The sequence below is a fragment of the Rhinopithecus bieti genome, unplaced genomic scaffold, assembly GCF_001698545.2.
Source record: "Rhinopithecus bieti isolate Rb0 unplaced genomic scaffold, ASM169854v2 scaffold_81659, whole genome shotgun sequence".
Lineage (NCBI taxonomy): Eukaryota > Metazoa > Chordata > Mammalia > Primates > Cercopithecidae > Rhinopithecus > Rhinopithecus bieti.
In genome coordinates this window covers 2,046,391-2,063,860 of record NW_016837762.1, presented here as the reverse complement: position 1 = coordinate 2,063,860, position 17,470 = coordinate 2,046,391, and the positions used below count along the sequence as shown (strand labels likewise).

Genomic DNA, 17,470 nt, shown 5'->3' with positions numbered 1-17,470 from the left:
GAAAACAAAAAACAAAAGAAATGTGAGGTAACTGATATGCTAATTAGCTTACTGTGATAAGTACTTCAAAACACATATATATATCAAATAATCAACCTGTATACCTTAAATATGTACAATTTTTAATTGTCATTTATACCTCAATAAAGTTGGGGGAAAAAAGGACCTACCATACTTACTTTTTAAGCTAAATGAAGAATAGTTTATTGAATATATACCATGTTGAATACTGCTGCAATATAGAAAATACTACTTTCATGGCTTCAGGTATCACTAGAAGAAACCAACTCATTAAAGAAAATGTAGTTAATAAGCCTACATCTAAACTATTAAAATCATTTCATTAATACAAGAAATATTTTAACTTAGGACACTAAGAATGAGCTAGAGACTTCATCTCTTTGGAGTTTAATTCCAAAACTGCCACTACCTACCATCACGATCCTACTTTTATAGCTCAGTTTACTCACATTTAAAGCAATGAATCAAAATTTTAAAATATTACTTTGATTTATCCAAGCAACTGCTGGTGATTTAAACCTTAATTATGATTAAATTCAGCAGATTCATGACACAGAAATAGAACTTCAAACAATGCGGCAACACCACTGATGGAAAACCACAGTACACAGATTACCTTGGTATGCAGCAACAGGGATGGAGAAGTGTCTGTTAAATGTCAATGAAGTGAAAAGAACAGAACCATAAACAGGGCTACCAAATTAGTGGCTAATGCCAATCACACCAGAAGCATCTCTGAAATGCTTTGTATAAAACAAGGTAAATTACAAGGTGATAGATGGCAAAAAAAAAAAAGAGAAAAAAGAAAAGAAAAAACAAAACAAGTAAATATCATATTTTCCTATTGACTTAAATTGTAATTTCAGTGTGGTGCTCGCTTGGAAAGTTCTTTTTAGTTACCCTTGAAATATCAAAATTTCATTAAGCATTTTCAGTTTGTTTATTCTTCCACCACTGCTAGTAAGAATGTTAACAAGTAGATAATACCAGGATATACAGATGTGTATCAAAATATACTCATAATATACCCACTGAGTATATATGCATAAGTAATATAGCAGAGTGCATACAAATAAGACTCCTGAAGATGAAGAGACTTGGGTTCAAATCCTGGCTCTGCTACTTTCTTGTTCAGATGACTTTGGAAAAATTACAAACTATAAGCTTCAGTTTCCTCAACTGTAAATGGGGTTCATAATAATAAATTAGCGATGATAATATGGATACACAGTAACAGTACCTACACTTCATGGGATCACTTGGGTTTTAAATAAAATAATGCATATAACATATACAGTAAGTAATAATTATTAGCTTTCATCCTTCCCCTGGAAATAATCACCAACTGCTTAAGACCTGGACATTTAAAAAGTCATACCCTCTCTGTCAGAGTTCTTGAAATGTTTCAGGAAACTAAGGAATTAGGTAGAATCTGCAGTGAGAAAATAAAAGGACTTGTTTTATGAATGAGGCTATCACTTTTAATTGTTATTCTTGCTATTTCTCTGAATGTTGCAGTCCTTTATTTCAGAGATGACCATTAATTTTAATTACTTATTACATGCCAGTTGCTGTCTTAATTTTTTTTTTTTTAATTCCATGAAGTAGAGATTCCCATTTTACAGATAGTGAGATTAATGTTTAGGGAGGGTAAATAGATTGCTCAAGGTCATAAAGCAAGTAGGTTTCAGAAGCAAAATCCATAATCTCATCAACTGAAGTCAAATGTCTTTCCATTAAACCAAGAATATCCAATGACTATCTACCATTCACTATCGCTAGGTGAAAATCTTATTATATTTGTTTTACATGACCTGGAGAAGAAACAAAGTTTGTAAAACAAGAAAAATATTATACAACTCTAATCCTCCATAACCTTTAAATCTAACTTTGCAATCTGAATATTTATTTTATCAGCCCTTGCATACATTCTGTGCCACAAACCAGCATAAGATTTAGTTCATTAACATTCGCCTTACATTGTTAACTGATGAAGGACCCACTGTTTTTGCTTACATAAAAATTTTATTCATAAAGTTTTAAACTGTTAATCCCATGCTATTACTCAATGTCTTATATTTCCTTCTCCAGTAGAACCTTGTGGAGTTGTAAGGTGTTTTCTTATTGTTGTTGATGATATACATGGGAATGAAAATCTGTTTTTTCCCCAGACAATATACAATCTGAGATTTGCTTTTATTCAGGGTTTCCGATCCACAGAGGGAAAAAAACAAGACAAAAAACCCACATACAATGGCTATGCACAGAGAAAACTTTTTTTAAAAATTTAGTACAAAGAAAGGAGAATCAGAGAAATACATTCTGGTCCATTCATCTTTCACTTTCATTTAGAAAAAGGATTTAAAAACAAGCACAAAAATGAGTCAGATCTGTGTTACGAAGAGTTAAGAAAGGACAAAGAAAAGGAAATAACTGGACCAGTGTCATTCTAGTGATACGTTTCGAGATTAGTATTCATCAACGGGAAAATGGCATCCACAACATTTTATTCAGTTTGAGCCGTCAATATTAGTTATTATCTGCAGACACTGCTGCTTGAAATGAATCACGGTACTCGAGCAATTCAGAGCATATATTCCTATATTTAAAGTTATTGTCAGCTTTTAGCTTTAAACTAGAAGTATATTTCAGAATTAATGACTTTCAGTAAAAAAACAAGGTATTTCATTATACATACATACAGGAAAATTTCAAGTTATAGTAGGTTAAAACGTCATTCGTTCAGTATTTTCGAACTTCCATAGTAACAATGATATGACTCTTAAAACACTGCCCTTCGAGGGATATGGGTTACCTTAGTATAAAACACCTGAAGGTGGTTACATCAGAGGAAAACTACATTGTTGTAGAGCTTAAAAAAGAACTTCATCTACTGCTTTCACAATGAAAATCACAAAATTATCTGAAATTCAGTGGAAAAAATCCAAAGGAATTAACCATTTTTCATAGTTCTTAAAATGTTTTCAGAAAATTTCAACAGATTATTATAGCTACTGGCCAAAGGAAAATGTATTTTCTATGGTGCAATACTCTGGCCACAATACCACCTCACAATAAAGCAGACAGAAAGCCAGAGAGACCTAAACTCACATCCTGATCTAGCATGATTAGGGTCTCTCAGGTTTCAGTTTCCTCACTTGTGAAACTCATTCAATGTTGGTTGAATGCCTACTACATGCCAAACCCTGCGATAGCAATGAAAGTTTATTATTTAATTTTTGTTTTAAATAAAACCATGGTCCTTATCCTTGCAAATCTTGTGAAGTGACAAATAAATGCAACATGATAACCACTACGAACAAACTGCTATGTCTGGTCAAATCAAAAGAGGCTGCAGAGGGGATAGTCAGTTGAGTTGAGACTTGAATGAATATGAGTTGTTTAGAGATGGGGATTATGGGTATTCCTCGCAGAAAGAAGAGACTACACAGACAAGATGACAAAAAAGGGCAAAAACAGAGAGAGCTTTAACGTAAATGATGCACAGGCTGGGTATTAGAGAAAACTGGTGGGAGACGCCACACTGAGGAATCTGACTTTAAGCACTAAGCCACTTAAACATTATCAGTAAGGTTCCTTCTACACTAAAACTCTGGAAATTGACTGTAGGCCCAACCAGGAACATTCAATTGCTCCACCACTTCATCTGAAGTTGTTAGAGTCTCTTCAAGCAAAAAAGCAAAACTATCCAAGTTTTGATGCTGCCATTATGAAACCTAAAAGACCTCTCTTAACTGATAAATTTTAGGACTAGCAATAGGCATCTATTGTTATTAGCGTAATAAAGCATTCTAAAAGCAAGATATATAACAAAACATTTGCTTCTGTACTTTATCAAATACAAAACTGTAAACCTATAAATGTGAATATTAAAAACAGATACTGAATTTACATGTCCCCAAAAATGATTTTTCACACTTTGCTCAAAGCATGCTTCACTGTGAACATCAATTAACTAGAAGAACCTAAAGAGAATATAAAGTTCTACTCACCTGTGTTCTGCAGGAACAGGGGGTGGCCAAACAGCAGGATCTCTAAATGGTTCATCTTGACAGGACACAGGGAAATCTGGAGGCTTGTCGATTTTAAAACTTTCTAAAGTGCTGACAATACTTTTCACTTGTTCATATTCTTCCAATAATTCCTGCCGAACCTTAAAAAAAAAAAAAAGGTTTTATGCTAGAAGCTGTTTAAAGACTTCATAAATTGTAAAAAATTGCTATAGAGTGCATGTTTTCTTAATGTCAAAGTATGAAAAATGAATCATTAAAACATTCATAAACACAAAGAACTATTTCAAGTAATACTGAGAAAAGGGCAGAAATTAGTTTGAAAAAACCATAATTCTATACCTTTTAATAAGTAGTTATATCTCTTTCATAATGGAATTCCATTTCTACCAAAGAACGTGATGATCATTAATACGATTTAAAACAATCAACTAAGTAGGTAACAAGTTAAACATTCCAAGAAATCTAAAATATTGTGCTAAATACTTTTATTTGTAAATAGATTCCAAAAAATTGTAAGCCAAAATTTTCAACAGCATTTCCTATTCCCAATATCACTAAATATAAAACGCCTGTCATGAGTGTCTGAAAGCTAGAAGTGGTATTATACTATGAATTACAAACTTCCAGTTTTTATTTAAATTCTCCTTCACCTATTGTCTTATTTAAATTATTTTGAGTTCTGAGGAAAGTTTATTTTGATTTCAAAGACAAGGTTTTTCCTGTATTTAAAAAATTTAACTGAACACATACTATGAGGAAATTCTTATTTTCAAACTTTGAGCACAAACTCATTTTAAAAGTAAACAGATAAAGATTAAAATTACATTCAAGACCAGCCTAGGGAAACAAAAACATTAGCCCAGGCACGACAGCGCAAGTCTACAGTCCTAGCTACTCCGGAGGCTGAGGCAGAAGGATCATTTGAGCCCAGAGACTACAATCACGCTACTGCACTCCAGTTTGGGCAACAGAGCAAGACTCTATGTCAAAAAAAAAAAAGAAAAGAAAATTACAATTAAAAATCATTTTAACAATTGTTTTTTCTCTAACCAGAAAGCATGTCATACTGGAAAGCAGAGTATAAAAAATTTTCCCTCATCTTTATATTGAATAATATATTAAAAGGAACATATGAAGGAGTTACAGATCCAAAGAAAAAGCAAGGTAAAATTCAACGGCTAATACATGCAATTACACAATATGCTACACTGGAAGAAATGTAATTTCAGAACCCAGTGGAAAGAAACATAGCAGAACGTCTGAGTAGAAATGGTCACTATTTAACATACACAATTCAGAACATGTCAAAAATACTTCCATAATAGATTAATAAAATACCCTGCCTGCAGCTAACAGGAAGAAGAAAACAACTAAACATTTGAGCCTGAGTTGGAGTGAGTAATTGTTCTCAATCAATATAATTTGGTAACATTTAAGTTGGAAAATAAGTCAAATTTACCCTCAAAACTTAGGAAAACATCAATTTCTGACTAATGGAAAAACTAGAAGAAACACTTGAAAGGCATTAGTACATAAAATGGAAACTTCAAAGAAACACTTGACTTAGTACTTTTAATTTTTAAAAGATTTTAAATTTTAACACCAAGTGGGGAGTGGTCTGCATTGGCAGCACATATACTAAAATTGGAATAACACAGACAAGACCAGCATGTCCCCTGCACGGGATGCACACAAACTCCTGGAGTATTCCGTATTTTTTTACTTAATATTTTCTAAAAAGGATGTTACGTTGTTTCAGTATAACAGGTGAAAACACAAGCTTAAATAATAAACCCTTATAAAACAAAAGCCAATTTTGTTTAAACATCACTGAAGATGCTTTTATTTATTTCCTTAAAGATCTAGTGCTTGTAAATATGATTTGTAAAAAAAAAAATGGTATTTAAAAGTTACAATTAATTTGAAATTGGAGCAGCAAAGCAAGAACTATGCTAAAAGATACTGATTAAAACATTAAATTTAAAAAACAGTAAGTGGGTAAATTAAAATTCAAGTTTTTATTAACTGTCTTATTAATCAAATTATACAGTCAAAAGACAACAAGTATAGTAATGTTTTATTAGATTTACTGACTCATTTGTATTTTAAGGAGTCTTTCAAAAGAGTTTTGCAAAATGGGTCAAAACGACATGTAAATATGAAGGGAAAAGGGCAAGTATGAATACTTTATTTCAGGTCCAGCACAGTGGCTCACATATGTAATACCTGTGCTTTGAGGGGCCAAGGCAGGAGGATCACTTGAGGCCAGGGGTTTGAGTCCACCCTGGGCAACAAAGCAATACTCAGTCCTTACAAAAAATCTAAAAATTAGCTGGACATGTGGTGTGAACCTGTCCCCCTAGCTACTTGGGAAGCTGAGGTGGGAGGATCGCTTGAGCCCAGAAGTTTGAGGCTGCAGTGAGCTGTGATGGCACCACTGCACTCCAGCCTGGGTGACAGAGCAAAACCCTTAAAAAAAAAAAAAAAAAAAAAAAAAAAAAGAAAGAAAAAATGGGTCGGGTGCGGTGACTCACGCCTGTAATCCCAGCACTTTGGGAGGCTGAGGTGAGTGGATCACTAGGTCAGGAATTCAAGACCAGCCTGGCCAACATGGTGAAACTCCGTTTCTACTAAAAGTACAAAAATTAACTGAGCATGGTGGTGCATGCCTGTAGTCCCAGCAATTTGGGAGGCTGAGGCAGGAGAACTGCTTGAACCTGGGAGGCAGAGGTTGCAGTGAGCCAAGAACGTGCCACTGCACTCCAGCCTGGGCAACAGAACGAGACTCTGTCTCAAAAAAAAAAAAAAAAGAATGAATGAATGAAATACTTTATTTCAAAAGTTTATGTCACATAATTAGGTAACTGATCATGAAAACAGAAAAAAGTAAAAGTAGATTCAATTGGAATTAAATATCTTCAAAATATACCTCATGAAATATATGATCAAAAAACAAAACATTAACTAGGTAAGATACTAAAATATACAAGAGCGTATTTTAAACATAGTTCAGTATTCAGATAAATAGGAACTATTTCCATCTCAAACCCATTTTTCAACTCTAATCTCTCAAGTAAAATAGGGTACTCCCAACACATCTAATACTTTAGTATCATCTTACCTGTTGCCATTTGCCTTTGATAGCTGGATCTCTGACTGACTGGCAATGTCTCTGAATTTGCTGTATCACCCCCTGGTAATAAACCATCGATGAGTCATAATTTCCAAGAAGGGCATATTCTCTTCCTTTCTTTGCATTATCACAAATCTCAGCCAAATTCATCTTCTTTCAGAGACCTAAACATAAAATATAATGACTTTTTAAAGTTTTCAGCACTGACTTTAAAACATTTATTGTTCTTTAAAATATGTTTAAAACTACTTTTTTTTGAGTCAGAGTCTCACTTTGTTGCCCAGATTGGAGCGCAGTGGCATGATCTTGACTCACTGCAACCTTCACCTCCCAGGCTCAAGCGATTCCTGAGCAGCTGCGACTACAGGGGTGCACCACCATGCCCGGCTAATTTTTGTATTTTTAGTAGAGATGGGTTTCACCATGTTGGCCAGGCTGGTCTCAAACTCCTGACCTCAGGTGATCCACCCACCTCGGTCTCCCAAAGTGCTGGGATTACAGGCATGAGCCACCGCGCCCAGCCTAGAACTACTTTGAAAGTCAAAACAGTTACCGTTCTTTTAGGTTACCTGTATGCATCTTATAATACTAAACAAAGTTTTCAAATTTGGAAGTACAAAGGAGATTACAAAAGAACACCCATGGAAATAATAGGGAGAGAGGTTACACAGCTCTGAACTACTGATTTACTTACAGGTACATAAAATTGGACACTAGTTTTCCTTATTCCTTTATAATTACCATAGGCTGCAATAATAGATGAACTTGTTTTATTCAATTTATGCTTGACAACATAAAAAATACGAATATCACATAAATATATGAATATATTTTCTACTAAAGTCAGTTGAAACTGTAAGAACTAGTTCTCACTAAAACTTCTTGGCCCCAAGAATAAAAAGTTATACTTAAAGAATAGATTTTAAACACAGTCTATAGTTGTCCATGTACCATTTATACTCATGTAATTGCCTCAAACTTAAATCTAAGCAAACACCTATAAATTAAACTCTTTGAACCCCAATTTGTAATCTTCTAAGACCCCATGATTCTCTACAGCTCTTTGGCCATGCAAATAACTATCATTATTTTCCTTTCTATAAGATGTTAGTCAGAATACCCTCTAAATTTCTGGCTTCCACTAAAGCTCTCCAGTCCAGTAATTCTGGCTTTTCTTCCAGGCTTTCCAAAAGTCCCCTAGAACCATCCAAGGCTTCTATGCAAAGATACTTTCCTCCCAAGACTAAAAAGAATAGAAGTCCAGAGATACAGGAGAATGATATCCTGAGAAAGAGTCAAAATTGCCTTCCGATTTCCAGGAACAGTAAACCAATGAATACACATAAAGAAGAAAATCAAAATACTACTCCATGCCTTATTCAGGGAAGTAAACTTTAGTTTGGGGAGCCTGACTCTTCCACTCTGACTCTCAATCTCTTATCTGTTCTTCAGGAATTCAAAAATTCTTCCTGAAAATTAACCATCACTAGTTCTAGGCATTTCAACTGACTCCAAAACATTTTGAAAATAAATGTTTATGTGTTTGGCATGTTATTTTCCCCTTATAGGTTCCATGAAGACAGAGTTATATTACTTGAGAATCACACTGCAGCAAATAGTACACTACTACTATGGTTTGGCTCTGTGTCCTCACCTAAATCTCACTTAAATTGTAATAATCCCCATGCGTCAAGAGCGGAACCAGGTGGTGGTAAATGGCTCAAGGGGGCAGTTTCCTCCATGCTGTTCTTGTGATAATGAGTAAGTCTCCTGAGAGAGCTGATGGTTTTTTTTGTTTTGTTTTGTTTTTTTGTTTTTTTAGATGGAGTCTCGCTCTGTCACCCAGGCTGGAGTGCAGTGGCGCTATCTTGGCTCACTGCAAGCTCTGCCTCCTGGGTTCATGCCATTCTCCTGCCTCAGCCTCCCGAGTAGCTGGGACTACAGGCGCCCGCCACCATGCCCGGCTAATTTTTTTTGTATTTTTAGTAGAGACGGGGTTTCACCATGTCAGCCAGGATAGTCTCAATCTCCTCACCTTGTGATCCGCCCTCCTTGGCCTCCCAAAGTGCTGGGATTACAGGTGTGAGCCACCGCGCCCGGCCGAGATCTGATGGTTTTATAAGCGTCTGGTATTCCCCCAGGTGGCATGCATTCTCTCTCCTGCCCCCCTGTGAAGAGGCACCACGATTGTAAGTTTTCTGAGGACTCCCCAGCCATGCAGAACTGAGTCAATTAAACCTCTTTTCTTTATAAATTACCCAGTCTCAGGTTTTTCTTCATAGCACTGTGGGAAAGGACTAATACAGTAGATCAGTACCAGGAGTGGGGTGCTGCTACAAGGATACCTGAAAACGTGGAAGTGACTTTGGAACTGGGCAACAGGCAGAGGTTGGAACAGTTTGGAGGGCTCAGAAGAACATAGAAAAATGTGGGAAAGTTTAGAACTTCCTAGAGACTTGCTGAATGGTTTTGACCAAAATGGTGATAGTGATATGGACAATGAAGTTCAAGCTGAAGTGCTTGCAGATGAAGATGAACTTGTTGGGAACTGGAATAAATGGGACCCTTGCTATGCTCTGGCAAAGAGACTGGCAGCATTTTGTCCCTGCTCTAGAGATCTGTGGAACTTTGAACTTGAGAGAGGTGATTTATGGTATCTGGCGGAAGAAATTTCTAAGCAGCAAAGTGTTCAAGAGGTGATTTCGGAGGGGTGGGGAGTTGCTCTTAAAAGCATTCAGCTTTATCCATTCACAAAGATATGGTTTGGAATTGGAATTTATGTTTAAAAGGGAAGCAGTGAATAGAGGTTTAGAAAATGTGCAGCCTGACAATGCAATAGAAAAGAAAAACCCATTTTCTGGGGAGAATTTCAAGCCAGCTGCAGAAATTTGCATAAGTAACAAGGAATCAAAAGCTAATCACCAAGACAATGGGGAAAATGCCTCCAGGGCATGTCAGAGATGTTGGCAGCCCCTCCCATCAGGAGCCCAGAGGCCTAGGAGGGAAAAATGGGTTTCCTAGGCTGGGTCCAGGGCCCCCCCTGTTATGTGCAGCCTTGGGACTTGGTGCTCTGCACCCAGCCACTTCAGCCATGGCTAAAAGGGGCCAAGGTACAACTCAGGCCATGGCTTCAGAGGGTACAAGCCCCAAGTTTTGGCAGCTTCCACATGGTGTTGGGCCTGTGGGTGCACAGAAGATGAGAACTGAGGTTTGGGAACCTCCCTCTAGATTTCAGAGGATGTATGGAAATGCCTGAATGTCCAGGCAGAAGTCTGCTGCAGGGGCAGGGCCCTCATGGAGAACCTCTGCTAGGGAAGTGCGGAAGGGAAATGTGTGGCTGGAGCTCCCAATGAGTCCCCACTACGGCACTGCCTAGTGGAGTTGTAAGAAGAGGGCCACCACCCTCCAGATCCCAGAATGGTAGATCCACTAACAGCTTGCACTATGCATCTGGAAAAGCCACAGACACTCGAGGCCAGCTGTGAAAGCAGCCAGGAGGTGGGGATGTACCCTACAAAGCCACTGGGGTGGAGCTGCCCGAGGCCATGGGAACCTACCTCTGACATCAGTGTGACCTGGATGTCAGATACGGAGTCAAAGAAGGTAATTTTGGAAGTTTAAGGTTTAATGACTGCCCTACCGGATTTCAGAATTGCATGGGGCCTATATCCCTTTGTTTTAGCCAATTTCTCCCATTTAGAACAAGTGTATTTACCCAACGCTTGTACTCCCAATATACCTAAAAAGTAAGTAACTTGTTTTTGATACAGGCTCATAGGTGGGAGGAACTTGCCTTGTCTCAAATGAGACTTTGGACTTGGACTTTTGAGTCTGGAATGAGTTAAGACTTTGGGGGACAGTACGAAAGGCATGATTGTGTTTTGAAACGTGAGGACATAAGATTTGGGAAGGGCCACAGGCAGAATGATATGGTTTGGCTCTCTGTGCCCAACCAAATCTCACCTTGAACTGTAATCATCACATGTCAAGGGCAGGAGCAGGTGAAGGGATTGGATCACGGGGGCAGTTCCCCCCACACTGTTCTCATGATAACGTGTGAGTCTCATGAGATCTGATGGGTTTATAAGAATCTGGCATTTCCCCTGCTGGCATTCATTCTCTCTCTTGCAGCCCTGTGAAGAGGTGCCTTCTGCCATGATTGTAAGTTTCCTGAGGCCTCCCCAACCATGTAGAACTGTGAGTCACTTAAACCTCTTTTCTTTATAAATTACCCAGTCTCAGGTATTTCTTCATAGCAGCATGAGAATGGACTAATACAACTACTTTTAATTTCAATGTCCAGTGGATTTATCCACAGAATACAGGACAACCATGGAATGTCTCATTTTCAAATTTAGAATATTAACACAAAACAATATGGTCTTACTATAATGAGTAATATGTGATTAATAAATCCAGTAGAAACAAAGATGCTCTACAAATTATTTCTCTTTAAAGTCATTGTGAAACAAAAGCATTAATCCTGCTCACAAGTACAGACACAAACTTATAAAAGATAAAAATATCCTGATACAAAGGAGGGGTTGGCAAACTTCTTCTGTAAAAGACCTGACAAGTAAATACTTTAGGTTTTGAGAGCTAACAAACAAAATGAAGGATATTCTATAACTACTTATATAATGAGACAAAAAATTCCATAATTCTTATCGATGCAATTCAAAATATTATAGAAACAATAACAGAGTACAACTTTCTGTAAGACAGGTTGACTAAGGAGAAGAATGAAACTCTGGGGACAATATTTCACTTAGTTGGGATTCAAAGTTAGTGTTCCCTATCATGAGAATCAATCACAAATGTTCACACATTCTAATGTTTACCTTGAATACAATAAATTTCATGTTTGAAAATGTCTTTTTTCAAAAGTACCAATTAGGTGCTACTTTATACTGATAGTAAATCACAAGTATATGATTTCAATTCAGCATAATCATTGTTTGGAAGGCATTTAAAGGATTTACTCTTCTCTTAGTATTTACCTTTTAGCATGTCATTATTTGCAGATTAATCATTCCAATTAAAGGTTAAATAAAAAGTGCCTCAACTGCACAGTTAAATGGAAATTTCCTTGGCACTTACATCAAGTTCTAAAACATGCTGCTGAAGCTGTAGTTTGAACTCAGAAAACATACCTATTGCAAACTGGGTAGGAATGGAGACCTTACTTCTTTGTTTTAACTTATAACAGCATGAAAAGCGATATAAAATGACTTGACATTACTTGTGATTCAAAGAATAGTGGTTGCCATTGAAATAACTTTACTGCAGTATTAGTTTTGATCCAAGAACTGTTTAGTCTTGTAATTTTAGGTTGAATTCATTAAGAAACACTATTGAGTCTACATCACAAATTGATTTCTAAAGCCATTCAGCATTCAATATTCAGATTGACAGCAGTTTCTCACATTCAGAAAAATTTCAGTCTCACTTCCAAATTCAAAAGTTTGCAATAAAACCTTACAACTAATAAGCCATCAAACTGCCGTACAGCAGGGCAAGTGAAAATATTCAGCTTCTATTTCTGACAAAAATTCCTAGAACTGACAATGGCTAGGTCCACAAGAGCAAATGTTGACACTACTGGTTTAATATTACATGTTCGATTCAAATATTCTCTGCAAAATACCTGCTAAGAAATAAAATAAGTAACCATAGACTCTAAACATCTTACACTTTCACAGCTTTATAAATTTGTCCACCTGAATTTTTTCTATTCTACACAAATTTTTACCACCATCAGTTATAATGCATCTTAGCAGACTACACTTCACTCAGGTTGCATGCCATTAGAGTTTTCCTAACTTTTTGAAATATCTTTAGCTATTCTACACACACTATTCATTAAGATTATTTACTAACTTCAAACTCAGCCTTGACTTTTCAAATAAACAACTGAGCAGTATTGGTAACATCTGTCAACTCATCAAAAGCCAAGGAAATCCACTCAAAATCATTAGCCTTGTTTTTTAATTGATTATTGATGTCCTCAATTCTTTGAGTAATTCTTCCTGCCAAAAGACTAATGGTCTTAAGTTTACCTTCTCCGGATACAATTCTGCGCCTGTTGTAACCAAACATAATTTAGTCACTTCACTACTGAGAAATGACTTCCTTGCCTGCCTAACAAATGAGCCACTTAGAAGTTTACTCTGGGTGCAGCCTGATTTTTATTTTCTAATTTTGTGAAGAAATTCTACTGGAATAAGATATTCCTTTTTATGTTTTCTCATTTTTCTGACCATTAACTTCCTGTAAGTTGGGAATATTGTGATGAATGTAGAGTCTGATAATATCAGTGTATACTGTACTTAACACAGCTATAGTGTCACTGCATAATACAATGCCTTGTCATAATTCAATAATCTATGCTTCAGCGTGCTTTAAAAGTATAACATTCCAAGTCTATTTTTTTCATCTTTTCTTGTTTTGACATGATGTGTATGCATTGATAATAAAGTAAAATGTCACAGCACAGTGATATACATGGCACTTAAAACAGTGATTACAGTTCAGAAACAGCAGTGCAAAAGCAATGAGAATGCCACATGGTTTCTGTCACAACCCCTCAACTTTGCCATTCCAGCACAAAAGCAGCCAGACACAATTTGTAAACAACTACGTGTGGTTGTGTTCCAATAAAACCTTATATGTGGACAATGAAATCTGAATTTCATTTAATTTCCACATGTCACAAAACAGTATTCTTTTGATTTTCTTCAACCTTATAAAATGCAAATATCATTCCTGATTCATGAGCCATTCAAGAACAAGTGGCAAGCTGTATTTGGCCCCTGGACTGCACTTTGCTGACTCTTGCTTTCAGCTTCCATCTTAAGAATCTAGCAGAGGAAGCAAATTAAAACCAAAAGAAGCAGAAGGAACAATGTAATTAAGTTAAGGGAAGAAATCAATGAGATAGAAAACAGAAAAACAAGATAAAATTTCAATGTAGCCAAAACCAGGTTCTTCACAAAGATCAATAAAATGAATAAACCTCTAGGTAAGATTGACCAGGAAAGGGAGAAAAGAAAATACATATTAGGGCCGGGCGCGGTGGCTCAAGCCTGTAATCCCAGCACTTTGGGAGGCCGAGACGGGCGGATCACGAGGTCAGGAGATCGAGACCATCCTGGCTAACACGACGCTGAAACCCCGTCTCTACTAAAAAATACAAAATCTAGCCGGGCGAGGTGGCGGGCGCCTGTAGTCCCAGCTACTCGGGAGGCTGAGGCGAGAGAATGGCGTAAACCCGGGAGGCGGAGCTTGCAGTGAGCTGAGATCCGGCCACTGCACTCCAGCCTGGACGACAGAGCGAGACTCCTTCTCAAAAAAAAGAAAGAAAGAAAGAAAGAAAATACATATTACCAAAACAAAAAATGAAGGAGGGCTATCACTACAAACCTTGGAGCTACTGAAAGACAAAAGAGGGTTTAATGAAATGGACAAATTCTATGATGGTCACATAGCAAAGCTTGCCCAAGAAGAGATAGAGTACTTAATCTGAAAAGTCCTATATCAATTAATGAAATTGAATACAGAAGAGGTAGAAATATCTCCAATTTTTTTTTCTTTTTTGCCAGAGTTCTTTTGGCTAGCCAACTCATATTTTAAAGCCAGTGTTAGCCTTACACCAAAATCAGACAAAGATCTTATCAGAAAATTACATATCAGTATCCCTCACAAACATAGATACAAAAAAAGTTTAAATTTCAGCTAATCAAATCCAGCAACATGTAAAATGGATAATGTATTATGACCCAGTGAGGTTTATCCTAAGAATTCAAGATGGTTCATTTTAAAATCAATCAATATTAAGAGAATAAAAATGAAACATTATAAATCATCTCAACAGATACAGAAAATGTATTTGACAGAATTCAACATAATTCATAAGAACACTTAGCAAACTAAGAATAAAAGACAATTTCCTCAACCAAGTAATGGACATCTGTGAAATACGTACAGCAAGCATATGTATTATGAAGGACTAAATGCTCTCCAAGATCAAGAACAAGACAAGGATATTTGCTCTCACCCCTTCTACTCCACATTAGAACTGAGGTTCTAACCAGTGCAATAAGGCAATACAAAAATAAAAGGCATGCAGATTGGAAAAGAAGTAAAGCTGCTTTTATTTACAGAAAACATGACTGTCAGTGGAGAAAATCCTAGGGACTCTGCAAAGAGCTCTAGAACTAATAAATGAGTTGTGTAAGGTTGCAGCACACAAAGTCAGTATACAAAAATCAATCTTATTTCCACACACAAGAAATAACCAGAAACTAAAAACAGTAAAATTATCCAAAAATATTAAATATTCTGGGATAAATTTAACAAAATATGTGCAAGACTTGTAACCTGAAAACTATGAAAACCTAAGAGAATTAAACATGACCTAAATTAATAGATACGTGTGTATTTGTTTATGAATAAAAACACTCAATATGGGTAAGATGTCAAATTATCTTGAAAGTAACCCATAGAGTCGATGGAATCCCAATCAAAATCCCAGCAGCTTTTGGGAAAATTGACAAGTTGATTCTAAAACTTAAATGGAAATGAAAGAACACAAAATAGACAAAAGTTTTGAAAAACAGTGAAGTAGAAGGACTTACTAACACAGATGTATTCAGATGGGGTACTTCTAAGGGGCTGAGGGGAAAAATGCCTGTTGGGGGTCGATGTCAACTATATGATTTTAAAATTTACTATAAAGTTACAGTAATCATGGCCAGGTACGGTAGCTCACGCCTGTAATCCCAGCACTTTGGGAGGCCGAGGTGGGTGGATCACCTGAGGTTGAGAGTTTGAGACCAGCCTGACCAACATGAAGAAACCCCGTCCCTACTAAAAATACAAAATTAGCCGGGCGCAGTGGGGCATGCCTGTAATCCCAGTTACTCGGGAGGCTGAGGCAGAAGAATCGCTTTGACCTGGGAGGTGGAGGCTGGAGTGAGCCGAGATCCTGCCACTGCACTCCAGCCTAGGCAACAAGAGCGAAGTTCCATCTCAAAAAAAAATTAGAGATCGATCTAAGATGGCGACTGTCGAACCGGAAACCACCCCTACTCCTAATCCCCCGACTACAGAAGAGGAGAAAACGGAATCTAATCAGGAGGTTGCTAACCCAGAATACTATATTAAACATCCTCTACAGAACAGACGGGCACTCTGGTTTTTTAAAAATGATAAAAGCAAAACTTGGCAAGCAAACCTGCGGCTGATCTCTAAGTTTGATACTGTTGAAGACTTTTGGGCTCTGTACAACCATATCCAGTTGTCTAGTAATTTAATGCCTGGCTGTGACTACTCACTTTTTAAGGATGGTATTGAGCCTATGTGGGAAGATGAGAAAAACAAACGGGGAGGACGATGGCTAATTACATTGAACAAACAGCAGAGACGAAGTGACCTTGATCGCTTTTGGCTAGAGACACTGCTGTGCCTTATTGGAGAATCTTTTGATGACTACAGTGATGACGTATGTGGCACTGTTGTTAATGTTAGAGCTAAAGGTGATAAGATAGCAATATGGACTACCGAATGTGAAAACAGAGAAGCTGTTACACATATAGGGAGGGTATACAAGGAAAGGTTAGGACTTCCTCCAAAGATAGTGATTGGTTATCAGCCCCACGCAGACACAGCTACTAAGAGCGGCTCCACCACTAAAAATAGGTTTGTTGTTTAAGAAGACACCTTCTGAGTATTCTCATAGGAGACTGCGTCAAGCAATCGAGATTTGGGAGCTGAACCAAAGCCTCTTCAAAAAGCAGAGTGGACTGCATTTAAATTTGATTTCCATCTAAATGTTACTAAGATATAAGAGAAGTCTCATTCGCCTTTGTCTCGTACTTCTGTGTTCATTTTTTTTTTTTTTTTTTTTTTTTTTTGGCTAAAGTTTCCACTATCCCAATCAAATAATTACAGTACACATCCCCAGAATCCATAAATGTGTTCCTGGCCCACTCTGTAATACTTCAGTAGAATTACCATCAATTACATACAGATTTTACCTATCCACAATAGTCAAAAAACAACTTGGCATTAGTATACTTTACAGGAAAGAAAATTCTGATGTTCCATTGTATGCAGGAGCATATTTTGCTGGTTTGAAAGATTATGATGCATACAGTTTTCTAGCAATTTTCTTTGTTTCTTTTTACAGCATTGTCTTTGCTGTACTCTTGCTGATGGCTGCTAGATTTTAATTTATTTGTTTCCCTACTTGATAATATTAGTGATTCTGATTTCAGTTTTT

The 17,470-nt window shown here is 36.8% G+C and overlaps 1 protein-coding gene and 1 pseudogene across 9 annotated transcripts in view; one reads left to right on the top strand and one right to left on the bottom strand.

Moving 5' to 3' along the window:
* Positions 1 to 17,470, bottom strand: part of KATNAL1 (katanin catalytic subunit A1 like 1) — a 130,035-nt gene that overhangs the window by 93,537 nt on the left and 19,028 nt on the right. For 7 of the 8 annotated variants that reach the window (XR_001884144.1, XM_017865940.1, XM_017865935.1 and 4 more), the window contains exons 2-3: positions 7,177 to 7,352; positions 4,035 to 4,195 (exon numbers count right to left, since the gene is read on the bottom strand). Coding sequence is in view for 7 of the 8 variants with exons in the window: in XM_017865940.1 (XP_017721429.1) it covers positions 4,035 to 4,195; positions 7,177 to 7,338 (323 nt within the window). In the remaining variant the exon portion in view is untranslated. Of the gene's footprint in view, positions 1 to 4,034; positions 4,196 to 7,176; positions 7,353 to 9,223; positions 9,261 to 17,470 lie in introns of those variants that run through there. The other variant, XM_017865938.1, reaches the window with a different exon arrangement.
* On the top strand, positions 16,229 to 17,051 carry LOC108524836 (eukaryotic translation initiation factor 4E pseudogene; annotated as a pseudogene). Its single transcript, XR_001884145.1, has one exon. The product of XR_001884145.1 is annotated as a eukaryotic translation initiation factor 4E pseudogene (transcript).